Consider the following 21275-nt stretch of genomic DNA (forward strand, 5'->3'; position numbering starts at 1 on the left):
GCTGTCGGACGAGAGAACGCATGCAGCTTTAATTAGCCTAGCTAGCTAGTTATTAACTAGCTTCTCCCGGTATGATTCAGCCAAGACAGGTACTACGCAATCATATTGGATGATAAATAACCTAGCTATGGCAGCTATTAGTCTACTATAGCGCGAGTCGGCTTTATCGGTTGCTGTCTCTCGCCTCTCCTTCCCTCCTCCCCACTGGCGGACTTACCCTTAGGTTGCCTCAGGCCTCATTTCATCAAGGGGCCTCATGACCTGGGCATAATTAAAAACAAACAACATTAGTCATCTTTTTTTTAAATATAATTTATTCGCTAGCCGCTCCCCCATGCTCCACTCAAGATAGTTTCAGCCACTTGCGAATTGAAGGACTGGTTGATTATTTGCTTTCAACTGCACCTGCGTTTGCAGACGTCAAAAACTTGAGGTTAGCATGATTCAGCTTACCCAGTACAAAGGAACCAATGGGATAGTCCCAAAGGTGCAAAATCTGCCCAACTAGCAACACATGCTCCTATTGGGTAAAACATTCATATTTAAAGCACAAATTCCATATCTCTAAACCAATTGTCCTGTATGTATTTTGATCGCCCAAGAGCTTCTAACACATTACATAAGAATCAGACAATGCATAAAATATGACATAATCATAACAGATGAAATGAAGAAAATAAATCTTATCACGGTCTATATTGGTTTGTTGTTAAGACAAGAATAACAAAATGTAGTGATTGAGCATTGTTAAGTGTCCTTATGTTTTTTTAATAGTCCAAATGACCCCACATTTCTGTGCAGCATTCTGTAACTTGAACTTTCAGTTGACTGTGAACTTTAGTTACACATACTGACTCACACATTTTCTGGATAAGCCCAAGTTAACCACATGTTACCGTATATCTGAACCTATCGTCCAATGGTATATTAGTTCATAATTGTTTGGCCAAATAAGGTAAAGGATATGCTGATGTTGACACAAAATGTGCAGTGGTTTGGACAAAAAACACACAACTCCAATCTTACATTTCGTGCTCACTCAGTACATCTGTTACATTGGACATATTTACACACCAATGTAATATATTTGGATGCATCTCTTCTTTTCAACTCTCAAAGACCGTGGTAAGACTTTTCTTCATCATTTCACCTGATTAATACATGCTAATGTTGTGCACTGTCTGTGGGGGGGGGGGGATTAGATATATACAACTTTATGTTTAAAATATTAATATTTTACCTAAGCAGAGTAATCACTAATTGAGTTTGTACGTTTGGGACTATCCCACTGTTTCCTCTGTAATGAGTAAATAAACTACGTCAAGCTCACCTCCAGTATTTCAAATAACGATACATAAGGCACAGATACACATTTGAGTGTAAAAATGTAAGAGACAATCTGTACAAACACAGGTGGAGAATCCAACAATGCAGACCATGGATATTGATAAAGACACATATGCCAACAAGCCCAGAAAAAAGGATTACATTGGTGTTACATTTTCAGGTATCAATGCAAGTACAGATACACACACACACACACACACACACACCACTTTCTCAGACGAGTACCTATTAGTCCCCTTACAATTCTGGATGATATAAAAAAAAAAAATAACATTACCCGAGAGAGTTTTTAATACCTTGAGATTCAGCTAATTTTCAGTGGTGGAAGAGACCATCCGGAGTTGCTGCAGTGTGTCTGGGGCTGCTGTGTGTTCTCCTACTGGCTGGGATCATAGGCCTGTCTGTCTACTGTAAGTTTATACGTTTATTATGTTTTCACTAATAAACTCAGTAAAAAAAAGAAACGGCCCTTTTTCAGGACCCTGTCTTTCAAAAATATTTCGTAAAAATCCAAATAACTTCACAGATATTCATTGTAAAGGGTTTAAACACTGTTCCCCATGCTTGCTCAATGAACCATAAACAATTAATGAACATGCACCTGTGGAACGGTTGTTAAGACACGAACAGCTTACAGAGGGTAGGCAATTAAGGTCACAGTTATGAAAACTTAGGACACTAAAGAGGCCTTTCTACTGACTCTGAAAAACACCAAAAGAAAGATGCCCAGGGTCCCTGCTCATCAGCGTGAATGTGCCTTAGGCATGCTGCAAGGAGGCATGAGGACTGCAGATGTGGCCAGGGCAATAAATTGCAATGTCCGTACGATGAGACACCTAAGACAGGCGCTACAGGGAGAAAGGATGGACAGCTGATCATCTTCGCAGTGGCAGACCACGTGTAACAACACCTGCACAGGATCGGTACATCCGAACATCACACCTGCGGGACAGGTACAGGATGGCAACAACAACTGCCCGAGTTACACCAGGAACGCACAATCCCTCCATCAGTGCTCAGACTGTTCCCGCAATAGGCTGAGAGAGGCTGGACTGAGGGCTTGTAGGCCTATTGTAAGGCCGGTCCTCACCTGATATCACCCGCAACAACGTTGCCTATGGGCACAAACCCACCGTTGCTGGACTAGACAGGACTGGCAAAAAGTGCTCTTCACTGACGAGTCGCGGTATTGTCTCACCAGTTGTGATGGTCGGATTCGCGTTTATCGTCAAAGGAATGAGCGTTACACCGAGACCTGTACTCTGGAACAGGATCGATTTAGAGGTGAAGGGTCCGTCATGGTCTGGGGCGGTGTGTCACAGCATCATCGAACTGAGCTTGTTGTCATTGCAGGCAATCTCAACGCTGTGCGTTACAGGGAAGACATCCTCCTCCCTCATGTGGTACCCTTCCTGCAGGCTCCTTCTGACATGACCCTCCAGCATGACAATGCCACCAGCCATACTGCTCGTTCTGTGCGTGATTTCCTGCAAGACAGGAATGTCAGTGTTCTGCCATGGCCAGCGAAGAGCCCGGATCTCAATCCCATTGAGCACGTCTGGGACCTGTTGGATCGGCGGGTGAGGGCTTCTGGCAAATCTGGTGCAGTCCATAAGGAGGAGATGCACTGCAGTTCTTAATGCAGCTGGTGGCCACACCAGATACTTGTAAGGCTTGGGTGTCATACTGGAGGAATCAAATGCAGGAAGCAGCGATACAGGGTAGTGGCTTTAATAACCACAACGGCTAAAACACAAGCCTTCCCAAAACAGCGATCAAAGAGCACAACAAAACAAGGTGCCCCAAACACAGGGGACAAAACACTGTTGGCGCAAACACACGCACTACTGCAAAATACAAAATCAGAGTGTCACCAAGTAAAGCAAACAGAGAAACAATCCCGCACAAAGAGCAGGCGGGCCTGCTGGCTAATAAAGCCCGCTAATCAGCCCAACTAGGAACAGGTGCACCTAATAACGAAAAGGGGGTAAAACAAAAAGGGAATCAGTGGCAGCTAGTAGGCCGGTGATGACGACCGCCGAGCGCCACCCGAGCAGGAGGGGGGGCCACCTTCGGTAGGAGTCGTGACAATACTGACTGTTCATTTTGACCCTCCTTTGTTCAGGGACACATTATTCAATTTCTGTTAGTCACATGTCTGTGGAACTTGTTCCGTTTATTTCTCAGTTGTTGAATATTTTTATGTTCATACAAATATTTACACATTTTAAGTTTGCTGAAAATAGACGCAGTTGACAGTGAGAGGACGTTTCTTTTTTTGCTGAGTTTACATTCTTCATCATCAGTAGTTCAATATTTAGATGTTCAAATGACCACAGTGGGGAAATTACTGTGTTGTCCTCAGTGATGTAAGCACATGTGTATACCATATCCACTCGTGTGGCTGAATTTCGTTTTATAAAATTGTCCAAAAAATCGATATGTTTCTATTTTGACAGATAACCGAATCATTGGTCATTACTACTCTGCAGAGAGATTCCAGACGTCCAGTTTGAACAACCTGACTAAAGAGAGAGACCAGCTAAAGACCAGTTATAACACCCTGACTAAAGAGCGAGACAAGCTACAGACCAGATACAACACCCTGACTAAAGAGAGAGACCAGCTACAGACCAGATACAACACCCTGACTAAAGAGAGCGACCAGTTACAGAACCGTTACAACAACCTTACTAAAGAGAGAGACCAGCTACAGACCAGATACAACACCCTGACTAAAGGAAGAGACCAGCTACAGACCAGATACAACAACCTGACTAAAGAGAGAGACCCGCTACAGAACAGTTACAACACCCTGACTAAAGAGAGAGACCAGCTACAGACCAGTTACAACAACCAGACTAAAGAGAGAGACCAGCTACAGACCAGATACAACACCCTGACTAAAGAGAAAGACCAGTTAAGGACAAGTTCTAACACCCTGACTAAAGAGAGAGACCAGTTACAGACCAGTAGTAACACCCTGACTAAAGAGAGAGACCAGTTACAGACCAGTTACCACACCCTGACTAAAGAGAAAGACCAGCTACAGACCAGTTATAACACCCTAACTAAAGAGAGAGACCAGTTACAGACCAGTTACCACACCCTGACTAAAGAGAAAGACCAGCTACAGACTAGTTACAACACCCTGACTAAAGAGAGAGACCACTTGAAGGAAGAGCTAAACAAACAGAGCAGTGGTAAGAAACTGTAAAATGACTTGACTGTTTTGTGGTACTCCAGATCTGCTAGATTAGGTCTGCCCAAACTGGGGAACGCGCAATGCTGTCGGGGGTACGCCAAATAAAAATGTGATCCACATTTTTTTAAATGATTCACATTTTCAAACAGTACATTTATATTTTCCAACGGGGCTATACATTTGGGTGAGTTTTTTTTCTCTCGCCTGAGTAGCCTCGTTTCACTGCAAAAAATAAAATTAAACCATCTAGTGTTCAGCGAAAAAACAATACCATGTAAAATACAGGTAGCCTAGTAAAATAATTAACATCCAATCACATTAACCATAAACCTTCACTCTTGTGCAGACATTTAGAAACAAACATGACAATTTGAAAAATAAGCCACAGTTTTTGGAGCGAGAATAAAGACGACTTTCGAGTAGTAAGACATGTATAAAAGCAACAGATACCATTAATAAGAAGGGGCTAAAAGCGTCTTATATGGTGAGCTACCGAGTGGCTAGGACAGGCAAGCCCCATATTATTGTGGATGACTTAATTCTTCCTGCTGCCGTGGACATGGCTGGGACAATGCTGGGGGAAAAGGCCAAAAAGACTATACAGACAATGACTTCATCAAACAACACTGTTTCACGACGCATCACTGACATGGCAGGAGATGTTTTGAAACAATTACTTCTTTGCATACAAGCCAGTGAATTATATGTGTTACAGCTGAAGGAGTCAACAGACGTGGCGGGCCTGGCACAGCTCCTGGTATATGTCCGTTACGTTTATGGGGGTCAATTAAGGAAGACATCCTCTTCTACAAACCACTGGAAACCAGGACAACAGGAGAGGATATTTTTTAAGTACTGGACAGCTTTGTGACATCAAATGGACTTTGGTGATCAAGATGTTTTGGTATCTGTACTGATGGTGCAAAAGCCATGACAGGGAGACATTGTGGAGTGGTAACGCGTGTGCAAGCAGTTGCTCCCGACGCCACTTGGGTACACTGCAGCATCCACCGAGAGGCTCCTGCTGCAAAGGGAATGCCTGACAGGTTGACAGATGTTTTGGACACTACAGTGAAAATGGTTAAGTTGTTAAAGCAAGGCCCCTGAACTCTTGTGTATTTTCTGCATTATGCAATGATATGGACAGCGACCATGTAACGCTTTTACAACATAACCAGAAGTGCGCTGGTTATCAAGGGGCAAAGTATTTACACGTTTTTTTTAAATTCAGAGACGAGTTTAAAGTTTTCTTTATTGACCATAATTTTCACTTGCCTGACCGCTTGCATAATGACGAGTTTCTCACACGACTGGCCTATCTGGGTGATGTTTTTTCTCACCTGAATGATCTGAATCTAGGATTACAGGAACTCTCCGCAACTATATTCAATGTGCGGGACAAAATTGAGGCTATGATTAAGAAGCTGGATCTATTTTCTTTCTGCATTAACAAGGACAATACACAGGTCTTTCCAGCATTGTATGATTCTTTTGTGTGCAAATGAACTAAAGCTTATGGACAATGTCAAATATGATATAGCCTGAGTGAATTGGGTGCACAATTACGGAGGTACTTTCCCGAAAAGGACGAATTTTCATTCACATTTACAGTTGACAATACATTGCATCAGTGGGTGAATTCCACACACTTTTTCTTACAAAAGAACAATACTATTTATATCCATTTCCAAGTCATCAAAAACTGGAAAAGGACGACACAAACAACTGAATTCGTTATCCCTTTCATGCCCTGCTTCTAGTCCACTTACCAATATCTGATCAAGAGAGCCTCATCGAAATTGCAACAAGCGATTCAGTGAAAATAGAATTTAATCAGAAGCCACTGCCAGATTTTTGGATAGGGCTGCGCTCAGAATATCCTGCCTTGGCAAACCGTGCTGTTAAGACAAAAATGCCTTTTGCAACCATGTACCATTTGAGAGTGGATTCTCGGCCCTCACTAGCATGAAAACTAAATACAGGCAAAGACTGTGTGTGGAAAATGATATAAGACTGAGACTCTCTCCAATACAACCCAACATTGCAGAGTTATGTGCATCCTTTCAAGCACACCCTCCTCCTTAACTTGTGGTGAGTTATTCACAATTGTTGATGAACAAATAAGGTTTTATATGTAAGATGGCTAAATAAACAGCAAAACTATTTATTATTATTATATTATTATTTGTGCTCTGGACCTATAGAAGCTCTTTGTCACTTCCCACGAGCCGGGTTGTGACAAAAACTCACACTAATTCTTATGTTTAATAAATGTATCGCATAGCGTGTGTGTGGCAGGCTTATAATGATGGCAAAAACAACATTTGAGAGTGCACTGACCCTGGTGCTAGAGGGGGTACGCAGCTGGAGGTTGAATGTTTGAAGGGGTACGGGCCTATAAAAAGTTTGGGAACCACTGTGCTAGATCAATCGACTGTTTCACAGTACTCCAGATCTGCTAGATCCATAGACATTAAGACCAGTACATAGTGATAACGCTGACGTCGTCCACTCATTTATTATGGAGAATTTCTGATGGCGAATGAAGCCGTAATTATTTTAATTTGAAGCGTGCCATATTGCTGAATGGGGCTGAATGTCACCCAGAAAATCGCTAAGGATCACGTTGAAAGCAGCCGTAACTAGCAAAGCATCATGGTCGACGTAGTCGTTTTCATCCTGCCTGAGAGCACGTGTATCAGGGCGTGAGCCTCCTCTAAGCCTGCCGGCCCGTGATTGGTCTGTGTCAGCACGTGGTCCTGTGTGATGACAACATAGTGATCAGAATTTATCACTATTTAATTAAATATCCCGATTTGTAGAAAACTTTCAAATAATTCAACTAGGGGATCAAACTTGATCTTAGTAAACAAATTGTTGAGCCCAAAACAGCATCTTAAAAAAATGGGGCCGTTCTAGCGATCGTAATGGATTTCGTCTTTCTAAGGCAGACCAGGGTTTTTTGGGCACTGCTAGTTTGCTATGCAGTGGGCGACCAACAGAGCACTTGACTTCATGCTCCAGATCGGACACTGGGGGCCTGGCTTGATCCAAATAGCAGCCTAATTGTTTTCTAAAGAATATATATTTTAGGTGCGCTTGATTTTGTGTATTTTTACCGATCAGGGTTGGACGGATTACAATACAAGTCATTTAATGTAATCCATTGGATTACCTCGAAATGAGTGTTATTTCATTTTTAACTTATGCTGTGCCCATCCAACACAATGGATTTTTAACCTAAACGGACATGTAACGGATACAAGATAAATCTGATAATTTCATTAGTTGGATGATCAATTGTGCAATACTCTGCATGTAGACCAGAGTTTCTTAAACTATGGGTCGGGACTGAAAGTGGGCCCTGAGCATGTGGGAGGTGGGTTGCAAGTTATGAGTACATCTACACACTATTTCTTCATAATTTGGGACATTGGAGGACAATTTAGGTCATGGGAGTAAGGTCAATTTCTAATTTGGATCTTGAGCTGAAAATGTTTAAGAACCTTTGATGTAGATTATTCAAAGAGTTGGCAAAAACACCTAGATTTGTCAGCAAAGACAGATTTATGTGTACTTAGATGGCTCTGGTCGCTTATCAGTTGATATCAGGCTTCTGCGAAGGCAGCTGGCTGTGGACGCTTATCAGTTGATACCAGGCTGCTGAGTAGGCATCTGGTTTGTCATGTGTGTCTTCCCAGTGTTTGGAAAGTAAACAGGATGGAGCTGTGTTGATTAATCAAAAATGACCTTTTGGTGTGATGGTTCATTTCTCAGTAAGTAGGGGTCAGACTTTTGTTTAAAAAAAGGTTTCTGTGGAAAGCAACCAAGCAAAGCATATTTTTGAGTTTTGGATATTTCAAATAGACTAGAGCAGATCAGTTCATGTTCAGTAAGGGGTATATTTAATCAGATCCGGTTTAGCTGACATCCACATAGCAGTTGTTTTGATGGTGTCAGAGGTGGAACTGCGTTAGAGCTGTCAAATCCACAAGCAGCTCCTGGCATTATACACTGAGTGTACAAAATATTAGGAACACCTTCCTATTATTGACTTTCATCCCTTTTGCCCCCAGAACAGCCTCACTTCAGGGCATGGACTCTACAAAGTGTCAAAAGCATTCCACAGGGATGCTGGTCCATACTGACTACAATGCACAGTTGTGTCAATTTGGCTGGATGTCCTTTGGGTGGTGGACCATTCTTGATACACACAGGAAACTGTTGAGTGTGAAAAACCCAGCAGCTTTGCGGTTCTTGACACACTCAAAACGGTGTGCCTGACACCTACTACCACCTACTACCATACCCCGTTCAAAGGCATCTTTTGTCTTACCCATAAATCCTCTCAATGGCACACATAAACAATCCATGTCTCAAGGCTTAAAAATCCATCTTTAACCTGTCTCCTCACCTTCATCCACACTGACTGAAGTGGATTTAACAGGTGACATCAATAAGAGATCATAGCTTTCACCTGGATTCACCTGGTCAGTCTATGTCATGGAAAGAGCAAGTGTTCCTAATGTTTTGTACACTCAGTGTACCTAATGCAGACATTGCAATTGGCTGCACAGATTCGCATTAAGAGATCCCATGCAGCCTTGTTTACACATTCGAACACTGTAATGATTCTAATGATAGAATCTGCATTATTTATTTGAATGATTTTTCCATTCGAGCATCATTATTTCTATATAGCCTACACTTTCTCGTTCTGAACATCTAACACAAGTGAGGTGGTTGTGGCTTCGTGACATTGGTCACAAGAGCAGCCACTCACGGCTCTAACACAGTTCCACCTCCAACACAAGCAAAACATCCGCTATGCAGCTGTCTGCAGTCGCCTTAACACTTGATCTGATTGAATCTAGGTCAAAACATTTTGGGGAACTGAAAGGACAAGCTTCCATTCCCACTGAAAGTCACCAAGGACACTGTTGTTTCTAAATGACCATGCCATTTGGGTCCTGGTTGAAAGTAGTGCACTACGTATGGGAATAAGGTGCTATTTTGTCCCTGATGTAGACAAATGTGATCGCTATCATGGGTTTGTCATGAAATAACCTCTACGCTCCTGTCCCCAAGGATGGCAGAAGTTTGAGTCCAGTTGGTACTACCTCTCTACTGAGAAGAAATCCTGGACAGAGAGCAGGCAGGACTGTCTGAAGCGAGGAGCACACCTGGTGATCATTAACAGCAAAAAGGAACAGGTGAGAGGGAGTTAGTCAATTATATGTTTTGATCATTTCAACATTTTGTTTCTATTTCAACTCCTGTTTGTTTTTCACTTTATCATGTCACTATCTTTAACCAATGTTTGCAAGCCCCCCTCCAAAATAAAATGTGAATAATCCTGACACAAAAGTATGTTTGTATGTGATTCAAGATCTTTTCTTTGTGACTGGATCTTTTCTTTGTGACAAAACAATAGGAATTTATCCATAAATGGAGTGGATGCCTGGACATCTATCTTGGTTTCCATGACACCAATACAGAGGGGGTTTGGGAGTGGATTAACGATGGCGCATTAGGCCAATCATCAGCACCTGGCACTACGTGAGTGAACTTGTTCTGGATGATATTTTACAGTCTAATTTGTAACGAATTCCTTTTTACCGTCTGATTATCTGTGTTGGTATTGGATTACTTTTTACTGTCTGTTTCTATGTGCTTCCTTCTATAGCTAGGACTCCTGAATTGAAGGGGGAGTGGCTTCACCTCTTTTTTTTGAGTGTACATAACCAGTTTCTGAGGCTCCATCGCAGTGTGATTAATGTTATAGCTAATTTTATAGCTCATGATATCTCCAGGAGTGATACATTACATTTGTCCTAATTTGTTGTTATCTAGTACTGTCTTTTCCCTAGCTAGGGCCATCTACTTTAAGCACTTGGTGCGTGAACTGCTGACTGCTCATAACTTCCAGATGATTGTTGACCCGTCAACCAGGATTAAGGGGCAGGGCAATTTGGGACTGTTGTTGTTTTGGTAATCAGTGGCTGTATTGGAGGGGGTGGTTCCTCCTCTCCTGCTCTTTTGTAGATTTGGCAACTATTAGTGTGTTCTGTACCTGTTCGCTCCTCTCCCTGTAGGCTTTACAGACACTCCCCACCCTTTGACTACAACCCTTCTAATTTAGTGTACCATGCACGCACAACCCATGTGGAATTCCTGGTTTTCCGATCTGCGGTCAAGTACGCAGAGTTCATCTCAGCCTATGCTGCTTTTCAGTCCCTTGACTTTTTGGCTCTGACGGAGACATGGATCACCCCAGAGAACACTGCTACTCCAACTGCTCTCTCTTCATCTGACTACGTGTTCTCTCATAGATCGAGAGCATCTGCTAGTCGTGGTGATGGCACAGGACTACTCAGTTCTCCTAACTGGAGATTTTCTCGTCTCCCTCTCTCACCTGTCCATCTCCTCATTTCAATTTCATGTTGTCACTGTCAATTGTCCACTTGAGCTTAACATTGTTGTTATCTATCGCCCACCAGGTGCCCTTAGAGAGTTACTCAATGAGCTTGACACCTTAAAGCTAATTTACTGACAATGGGTCACCGCTCTTCGTACTTGGCGACTTAGACCTCCTGACGTCTGCCTTTGATTAATTTCTTTCCTTCATTTCCGATTCGTTTTCTCTCCTTGCCCCTTTTGACCTCACCTTTCCCCAGTCCCCTCCCACTCACAAGGCAGGCAATACGCTTGACCTCATCTTTACTAGAGGCTGTTCACCTCCTAATCTCACTGCAACCCCCTCCAGGTCTCTGTTCTCCTACTAATCTCACTGTAACCCCCCTCCAGGTCTCTGTTATCCTAGTAATCTCACTGTAACCCTCCTCCAGGACTCTGATCTCCTCCTAATCTCTCTGTAACCCTCCTCCAGGTCTCTGATCTCCTCCTAATCTCACTGTAACCCCCTCCAGGTCTCTGTTCTCCTACTAATCTCACTGCAACCCCCTCCAGGTCTCTGATCACTACTTTCTTTCCTTTTCTGTCTCCCTCTCCTCCATCCCTAACCACTCAGCCCCTATCTAGATGGCCATGCGCCGTCGCAATCTTCACTCTTTCTCTCTCCCGCTACTCTCTCCTCTTCTATTCTATCATCTCTCCCTTCTGCTAAATCCTTTTCCCTCCTGTCTCCCGATTCTGGCTTTTTGACCCTACTCTCCTCCCTTTCCACATCCTATGACTCGCACTGTCCCCTTTCCTCCCGGCCGGCTCGGCCCTCCCCTCCTGCCCTGTGGCTGTGACTCATTGCGAGCTTACAGAACAGGGCTGTGGGCAGCTGAGTGAAAAAGGAGGAAAATGTAACTTCCACCTGACAACCTGCCCACCATCCCCTCCTCCCTTCTCCAGACCATCTCTGGAGACCTTCTCTCCTCCCTCATCAACTCATCTCTGACCACTGGCTGCGTCCCTGACTTCAAAATGTCCCGATCCAATCCCCTCCTCAAGAAACCAACACTCGACTCCTCTGACATAAAAAACTACAGACCGGTATCCTTTTTTTATTTTCTGTTCAAAAGACTTGAGCGTGCATCTCTGATCAGCTCTCTCCCAACCCGAGCACTCAGTTCTCCCACCTCTGGTTTCTTGGCCCACCTTTACGGAAGCCCAGTCCAATCTCTTCCCCCTGAAGCTAGGACAACAGCGTCCCTGCCAATCTTCCAAAAAACATCTGAAAGCCGACCTCTTCAGAAAGTAGCTTAAATCATCCCACATACCCCCCCCCCCATCACACCCCCCCAAAAGCCTTTCATGAACTAACACTCACACTTTACTTTTTCACCCCTTACTAACTCTGACTTTGCTGATAGCTACTTTACTGAGGAAAAATGTACTTACTATGACTTTGATATGTGGTTGTCCCACCTTGTCATCTTAAGATGAATGCACCAACGGTAAGTCTCTCTGGGTAAGAGCGTCTGCTAAATGACTAAAATGTAAATGTCATATGTATGTGTTGGATGTCTTTTTACCTTCTGTTTCCCTGTGTTGTTCCAGGTTACTTTTTACCGTCTGATGATCTGTGTTGTTCCAGGTTACTTTTTACCGTCTGATTATCTGTGTTGTTCCAGGTTACTTTTTACCGTCTATCTGGGCTGTAGCCTGTTTGATTGATTTTTTAATCACTTTTTGCCGTCCTATTTGTTGTCTTGTTTATAGGTATTGGAGGGATGGGGAACCAAATGATGAACATCAGATTGAAGACTGCGCTCATATCTCAAAGAAGGTATCAGACCCACTAAAGAGTTGGAACGACGTACCATGCACAACGACCCTCCACTGGATGTGTGAGAAGACACCGTCCACATTGTAACTATGTGTTTTGAAACATGAGACATTTTGATGATCTGTTTTAGATTTTTGTGTTAAGCTCATTGGGGAAAACAACCATAGGTAACTTGACCGTTATCTTAGCATGGTGGGCTAACACAGTCTGCTCTTGCACATATGACCCGGGTTCAAAACCCAGCCGGCGACATAATTTAGTCACATTGGATATTCAAACGAGAATTTTAGGCTGTTTATGTTTTTATTTTGTAATGAAATCCCAACATTATATTATCAGAAACTGTTATGGAGTTAAGTGGACTGGCGAAGCAGCTTAAGAAATAGAAATCCTGATGTATTAGCAAAGAAACGTAACAGCTTCTTATTTAACAGTACAAAGTCAGTATAGACCATGTATGGTGTACTGGTAATATAATATGTTAGTATAGACCATGTATACTGTACTGGTAATATAATAGGTCCCTATAGACCATGTATGCTGTATTGGTAATATAATATGTTAGTATAGACCATGTATGCTGTACTGGTAATATAATAGGTCACTATAGACCATGCATGCTGTACCGGTAATATAATATGTTAGTATAGACCATGTACGCTGTACTGGTAATATAATAGGTCCCTACAGACCATGTACGCTGTACTGGTAATATAATATGTTAGTATAGACCATGTATGCTGTACTGGTAATATAATATGTCAGTATAGACCATGTATGCTGTACTGGTAATATAATATGTTAGTATAAACCATGTATGCTGTACTGGTAATATAATATGTTAGTATAAACCATGTATGCTGTACTGGTAATATAATAGGTTAGTATTGACCATGTATGCTGTACTGGTAATATAATAGGTTAGTATAGACCATGTATGCTGTACTGGTAATATAATAGGTCCCTATAGACCATGTATGCTGTACTGGTAATATAATATGTCAGTATAGACCATGTATGCTGTATTGGTAATATAATATGTTAGTATAGACCATGTACGCTGTACTGGTAATATATGTTAGTATAGACCATGTATGCTGTATTGGTAATATAATATGTTAGTATAGAACATGTATGCTGTATTGGTAATATAATATGTTAGTATAGACCATGTATGCTGTACTGGTAATATAATAGGTCAGTATAGACCATGTATGCTGTACTGGTAATATAATAGGTCCCTATAGACCATGTACGCTGTACTGGTAATATAATAGGTCCCTATAGACCATGTATGCTGTACTGGTAATATAATAGGTCCCTATAGACCATGTATGCTGTATTGGTAATATAATAGGTCCCTATAGACCATGTATGCTGTACTGGTAATATAATAGGTCCCTATAGACCATGTATGCTGTACTGGTAATATAATAGGTCCCTATAGACCATGTATGCTGTACTGGTAATATAATAGGTCCCTATAGACCATTACGCTGTACTGGTAATATAATAGGTCCCTATAGACCATGTATGCTGTACTGGTAATATAATAGGTCCCTGTAGACCATGTATGCTGTACTGGTAATATAATAGGTCCCTATAGACCATTACACTGTATTGATAATATAATAGGTCCCTATAGACCATGTATGCTGTACTGGTAATATAACATGTTCGTATAGACCATGTATGCTGTACTGGTAATATAATATGTTAGTATAGACCATGTATGCTGTACTGGTAATATAATAGGTCCCTATAGACCATGTATGCTGTACTGGTAATATAATAGGTCCCTATAGACCATGTATGCTGTACTGGTAATATAATAGGTCAGTATAGACCATGTACGCTGTACTGGTAATATAATAGGTCCCTATAGACCATGTATGCTGTACCGGTAATATAATAGGTCAGTATAGACCATGTATGCTGTATTGGTAATATAATATGTTAGTATAGACCATGTATGCTGTACTGGTAATATAATATGTTAGTATAGACCATGTATGCTGTACCGGTAATATAATATGTTAGTATAGACCATGTATGCTGTACTGGTAATATAATAGGTCCCTATAGACCATTACGCTGTACTGGTAATATAATAGGTCAGTATAGACCATGTATGCTGTACTGGTAATATAATATGTTAGTATAGACCATGTATGCTGTACTGGTAATATAATAGGTCAGTATAGACCATGTATGCTTTACCGGTAATATAATAGGTCCCTATAGACCATGTATGCTTTACCGGTAATATAATAGGTCCCTATAGACCATTACGCTGTACCGGTAATATAATAGGTCAGTATAGACCATGTATGCTGTACTGGTAATATAATAGGTCAGTATAGACCATGTATGCTGTACTGGTAATATAATAGGTCCCTATAGACCATGTACGCTGTACTGGTAATATAATAGGTCCCTATAGACCATGTATGCTGTACTGGTAATAATAGTGCAAAAGTCTTGGTGTATCGGTGTGTAGAAAGTCCTTGATACTTTGTCTGGACTATTGTCGCCACCTAGCGAAATAGATTGGAGCTTCAATCTTCAGTTCCTCCTTCCATAACTCTGGTCCAGAGCGTTAGTGCGCATTCCTCTTCTATCTTACGCTTTGAACACAGTGACTGAAGTTTTGCGTTTTGGTAAACCAGAAGTACATTCATTTCCAATAGAAGGCTGCGTTTGCCTTGCACGATTGCGTTGCAGAGGCTGTTGCAATACGTTGGATTTATCGAACGTATGCGTAAACGGTTTGACAGAAATGGTAGCAGAAGGTGAATGTTGAACTTTTGTTGCACACATATCTAGATGACGCAGCATACTATTTTGCACTAATTACAGTCGGTGTGTTCAAAGCGTTATTTTAGAAGTGAAACGCGCACTAACGCCCTGGACCAGAGCTAGGCCTATGACTATCAGCTACTATGGGAAAACAAGTGATGAATCAATTAATGTGGAGGTGGAAGAATAAAATGAAATATGTGCTAAAATATGCTGCCAATATCCCTATAAATAGAATGCCAAACGTATATTAATAATAAACATTTAAATAAAAAAGACAATATCCAAATTTAAGTCAATATCCTAAATTTGGCATACTATTTCTAGGGCTAGGCTACCACTGCTACCACAGAAGCACTAATGTTTTTTAATGTTATGCTGCATTGATAATCAAGTGGGAAGGTGGTATTTACCACATACGACTGGGAAAAATGCACTTTTATGCCCCTTCAACGTGTAATTACTAGTGGGAAATCTCTGAGCTTCAACTTCTCACACATATTGAACGCTGATGTCACCTACTAAGGACCTCGATAAGAGCATTTTTGGCAGTTAAATTTAACAAAACATTATTTATAAAAAACAATCTATCAATATGGTTTTTGAACACTTAGTTTACACTTGGGGTCCCAAGTGACGCAGCGGTCTAAGGCACTGCATCTCAGTGCTAGAGGCGTCACTACAGACACCGTTTCAAATCCAGGCTGTATCACAACCGGCCGTGATTGGGAGCCCCATAGGGCGGTGCACAATTGGCCCAGCGTGGCCCAGCGTCGTTTGGCCGGTGTAGGCGGTCATTGTAAATAAGAATTTGTTCTTAACTAACTTGCCTAGTCAAATGAAGGTAAAAAAATTGCTAGCAACTTGTTGGCCATTAACTTATCAATGAGGTCAAAGCATGTGAATGCATCCAACTGGTAATTACTAGGGGTGTGCCGACATGGCCATACTCGTATTCGTAATCTTATCTGTAAATTGACAGTTGACAGTCGGATCGGATGATACTCGTGCTTGTAAAAAACGTCAATGTTTTAACATGCCTAAGTAGATGTAGGCAAATACCTTTCTCCTTGCACGTTTATAGACCAAACAACCTGCAGATTAGGAGTTGCGGAGGGGTGTGTGTGTTTGACCTGTGTCTGTGGTCCTCATTTTGCTATCAGTCAGAATGCGCGTTTCATTTTTCTTCCCTACCCTCGCCCGTTTGTTAGATATTAAGCTCATTGATAGCTTGATAGCAAACGTCCTTGCCATGTGAATTATCATAGCAGCAGGCTAACGTGAACGATCCCACCGAAACAGAAGTGAAAGTGATCGGGTGAAATTATGAAACCAGTGGACAGAGAAATACAGCTTCACTCTATCCAATCAGAACAGCAGGATCAATATACAGCCCGCCCTTCTCTTTACAGACAGGCAAACTATCCAGTTGAGCTATTTAGACAATGTAGCAGCGACTGACTGACATGAGAAAAATGCGTGCTGGCACACGAAAATTTATATATTTTTTCGATCACGAATAATACAAAAAATACTCTAATCATAATCGTATCAAGAAAATTGCTCATATCCTTTACGCCACTCGGGCTCCTTAGTGGTATAGTGGTCTAAGACACTGCATCTCAGTACCTGGTTCGAATCCAGGCTGCATCACATCCGGCTGGGAGTCCCATAGGGTGGCGCACAATTGGGCCACCGTCGTCCGGGTTTGACCGGGGTAGTCCGTCATTGTAAATAATAATTAGTTCTTATTTGAATTTAATTATTTGTAGAATTTGTTCTTAACTGACTTACCTAGTTAAATAAATGTTAAATAAAAAATACTCATTTGTCTGCCTACTCGGCACACCTCTAGTATAAACGACACTACCTTTCCACTTGGTTATGAATGCAGCATAAGTTGACGGAGAAATGCTGCGGTCATAACAAAGTGGGAAGGTGCTAAGTACCAGTTGTGAAGTCGTAATACAAGTTGGATGCATTCACATGCTTTGAACTCATTGAGAAACTGCAATTGGCTAAAAGCCAACAAGCTGCATTAACCATGGATATCATGCTTGTAAACGAATTATAATGTTACAAAACGATATTCATAGATTGCTTTTTATTGTTGCATTTAACTGCCGAAAATGCTGTTCTGGAGGTCATTTTCTTAGTATGTGACGTCAGAGATCAGCATATGGGAGAAGTCTGAGCTCAGGGATGATAGACGAGTTTTCCTCTAGTAATTACCAATTGGAGGGGACGTTCAAGAGGAATTTATCCAAGTCGTACATGGCAAATACTACCTTTCCACTTGGTTATGAACGTAGCATTAGGCTACAACTTCTGTCACCGCAGAGCGTGCCACTGTTCAATGAGGTCGATGAGGAAATATTAGGGTGAAAGGTTAGGCAACATTATAACTCCAATGCAAGTAACAAAGCCCACAGTTCCCTTCCGGACACTGCGACAGATCGGCTACGATATCCAATCCTGAGATCCACCGACAAGCCAACTTTCTCCAGCAGACGTGGGCGAGCCTGAACTGAAACAGCAGACGCGCAAGCACGGACCAAACAGTAAAGTAAACAGACATACCCACACTTTCTACCCTAATATTCAGTGTTTGTCTGGTACAAAGGTTTATCGAATTTACAAGTTCCGCGTTTAGGAGACGTTGGCCTACACTCATTCAGTCGATTTCGCGGTGGGGAATGTGGACACCGCGTAATTACGCGTTTACTAACGGATTTCGTACGAATGTGGATTCGCTTTAGCTAAAAGTAGGACTAGTCCCATTCCGTTATCTGGCTGCTTGGATGAGATGCTTACCAGCACGCATGTAGTTTACGGGTAGGGTTCCTCAGCTCCTCGCCTTTTTGTTGTTGTTGCTGAAGTAGGTCTATTCCGCATGTTGACGCCTGAGAAACATTGAACTAACAACACATATTGATCAGTTTAACATTAAGCATAACGGTTAGCACAGAATAGCTTGGTCGTCTGTTTCAAACCAAGAATTAAACTTCAACCACAGACAACGACTATAGGAATAGGAGTTGGTTGCATGTTGGTACAGTTGGCATACAAACAGATCTGGGACCAGCCTTGGGTTGAATTGTCTTGTCTGAACACGTGCATATATTGCATTCCATAAAAGCCCATTCATCACAACTATATTTCATTCTGAACGGCTGCTTTAGTTCATTGCTGGGGTGTCATTTCTCTGTATGAAGTGGACATTCGAGATGCATTCGAGATCAAAGTCCTTACAGCCACCTATATAGTAACCCATAGCAACACTGTTGCAAAGTAGCTGAAATGAAGCTTTCTGAAATCCACAGTGGCAGTGCTTAGATGTCTATTCCATTCAATTACCAAAATATTTAATAGAAAACATAGATGACAATAGTTCATACGCTTTACACAGTGAAATATAGCTTGGTAATGAACGTACTCAATGTACACGGGCTCCCAAGTGGTGCAGTGGTCTAAGGCACTGCATCTCAGTGCAAGAGGTGTCACTACAGACACCCTGGTTCGAATCCAGGCTGTATCACATCTGGCTGTGATTGGGAGCCCCATAGGGCGCCGCACAATTGGCCCTGTGTTGTCCGGGGTAGGCTGTCATTGTAAATAAGAATTTGTTCTTAACTGACTTGCCTAGTTAAATAAATAAATAAAATGTAGAGTCTGAAGACTAGGCCTAGGATAGCTGGACATACTTCTTCAGTTTTATTAGGGGCGCAACTTTCACTGGGGACGGGAGCATGAAGACATTTCAATGTTGTCCCCCCCAGTTTTATCATTGGAATGTGATACAAAACAGGGCAAATGTGTGCTTTAGGACCATGCAGACATCTCCGAGCGGTCGGGTAGGCTGTTAATAATATATTTATTTTTATGCCCCCCCCCCACTTCTAAAACCAAAGTTGCGCCCCTGAGTTTTATGCTGCAGTAATCAGCATATTCAGGTAATGAAGTAGAATCATTTGAATTACAAGAATAATACTTTATTGTCCATTATATTGCAGTAGAGAATGAAAATGTATTTTTGCTCCCAACCCAAAGTAGCTTAATCTGTTTTTATGTCATAACAATAGTTTTCATGACCTGCCCTGAGTAAACATGGCTAAACAATAGTTTTCATGACTTGCCCTGAGTAAACATAGCTGTGATAGGATTTATTAGCATATGCACAAAGGAATGCAAATATTTACGCTGTGATTTCAACCCAAGGCACACAACACATGTTCTACATCTCCCTCTGTCTCTCTCATACACTCAGACCTCTGTCTCCTCTTCCCTCCAGCCAGTCTCTACAGATCTACTGTCTTAAACCTGAGGAGCAGAGCACCATGGTTGTGTCCAAGGCCTGGACGTTACACCAGCACTTCCAGGGTTTCCCCAAGGCTAGTGACTTCCATCTGAGGGAGGAGACGCTGCCGCAGCCCAAGAATGGACAGGTGAGGATAGGATAGGATAGACTTTGAAGGGCAATTCCACTATTTTCCAACCTTATCTTCATCATATGCAGCACAATACCATTGTCTACATATGTGGAAATGCTGCATTTCTATGTTTTGTAGAAAAAATATATAACTTTAAAAAGGTTCTACTTGATGACATCATCAAAAGTTAAAACATTTTAAAAACGGTGTTTTTTCAACACTGAGATTTGCAGTGACACGGGGAGCAAGAAATCACTGTTTTAATTCTACCCTGTGACGTCACAGAATACTTTTTGAGGACCTTCTTATCTTTTTAACCACGGATCACAGAAACACACTGTTTTCACATGTAGACACTGGATTGGTGCTGGAGATAAAGAATATGAAGTTGAAAAGTGGCGGAATTGCCCTTTAATGCCCCAGAGGGGTAAATGGTCTTGGACACGTACTGAAGCCCTACCGGGAACTTCACACAAAATGAACATGTTCCTTTTGCAATTCTAACATGTTCCATGGCATGTGAAATGACTTGATAACCTGTGGTTAATATATTTGTACTAGAAACAGGTTATATGGGCCGAAACGGGGTGGGACTAATCAGAATATTTCCAACAAAAAAACACGTGTTTTCTTTGCAAAACGGTGTCCACTAATGAATACACCCCTTAAGAAATTACACATTTTTGTAGCAAAATATTTTCAGTTGCAAAATATTTCGCTACGGTGTGTACTAATGAATAGACCACTGTTCAGGTCCTGTTGGAGGCTGTGTTCCTCAGTGTGGACCCTTACATGAGACCCTACAGCCAGACGATGATGAAGGAGGGAGACGTGATGATTGGATCACAAGTTGCCAAGTAAGGGTACATTATGGGGGAGGGAGGCGAGCATGTGGATGCAAACACATTATAGACTGACTGACACTCATGTTGACACACTATAGACTGACACTCATGTTGACACACTATAGACTGACTGACACTCATGTTGACACACTATAGACTGACTGACACTCATGTTGACACACTATAGACTGACTGACACTCATGTTGACACACTACAGACTGACTGACACTCATGTTGACACACTATAGACTGACACTCATGTTGACACACTACAGACTGACTGACACTCATGTTGACACACTATAGACTGACACTCGTGTTGACACACTATAGACTGACTGACACTCGTGTTGACACACTATAGACTGACTGACACTCATGTTGACACACTATAGACTGACACTCATGT

The 21275-nt window shown here is 41.9% G+C and overlaps 1 protein-coding gene across 1 annotated transcript; it reads left to right on the forward strand.

The window, feature by feature from the left end:
- Window positions 1-915: 915 nt before the first annotated feature.
- LOC106577273 (CD209 antigen) lies at window positions 916-21025 on the forward strand. The gene is made up of 9 exons (XM_045723004.1): window positions 916-1125; window positions 1414-1507; window positions 1656-1757; window positions 3807-4550; window positions 9641-9765; window positions 9987-10111; window positions 12725-12874; window positions 19882-20035; window positions 20774-21025. The coding sequence occupies exons 2-9, from the start codon at window positions 1429-1431 to the stop codon at window positions 20879-20881; spliced, it is 1587 nt and encodes a 528-aa protein (XP_045578960.1). The 5' UTR covers window positions 916-1125; window positions 1414-1428; the 3' UTR covers window positions 20882-21025.
- The last annotated feature ends 250 nt before the right edge of the window (window positions 21026-21275 follow it).

The sequence above is a fragment of the Salmo salar genome, chromosome ssa08, assembly GCF_905237065.1.
Source record: "Salmo salar chromosome ssa08, Ssal_v3.1, whole genome shotgun sequence".
Lineage (NCBI taxonomy): Eukaryota > Metazoa > Chordata > Actinopteri > Salmoniformes > Salmonidae > Salmo > Salmo salar.

Excerpts from the sequence above, each read along its gene's own strand:
- LOC106577273 (XM_045723004.1), top strand. The coding sequence starts at position 1,429 with ATGCAGACCATGGATATTGATAAAGACACATATGCCAACAAGCCCAGA. Across the intron at positions 1,758-3,806 it reads CATAGGCCTGTCTGTCTACT|ATAACCGAATCATTGGTCAT; the intron begins GTAAGTTTATAC and ends CTATTTTGACAG. Across the intron at positions 9,766-9,986 it reads TTAACAGCAAAAAGGAACAG|GAATTTATCCATAAATGGAG; the intron begins GTGAGAGGGAGT and ends ACAAAACAATAG.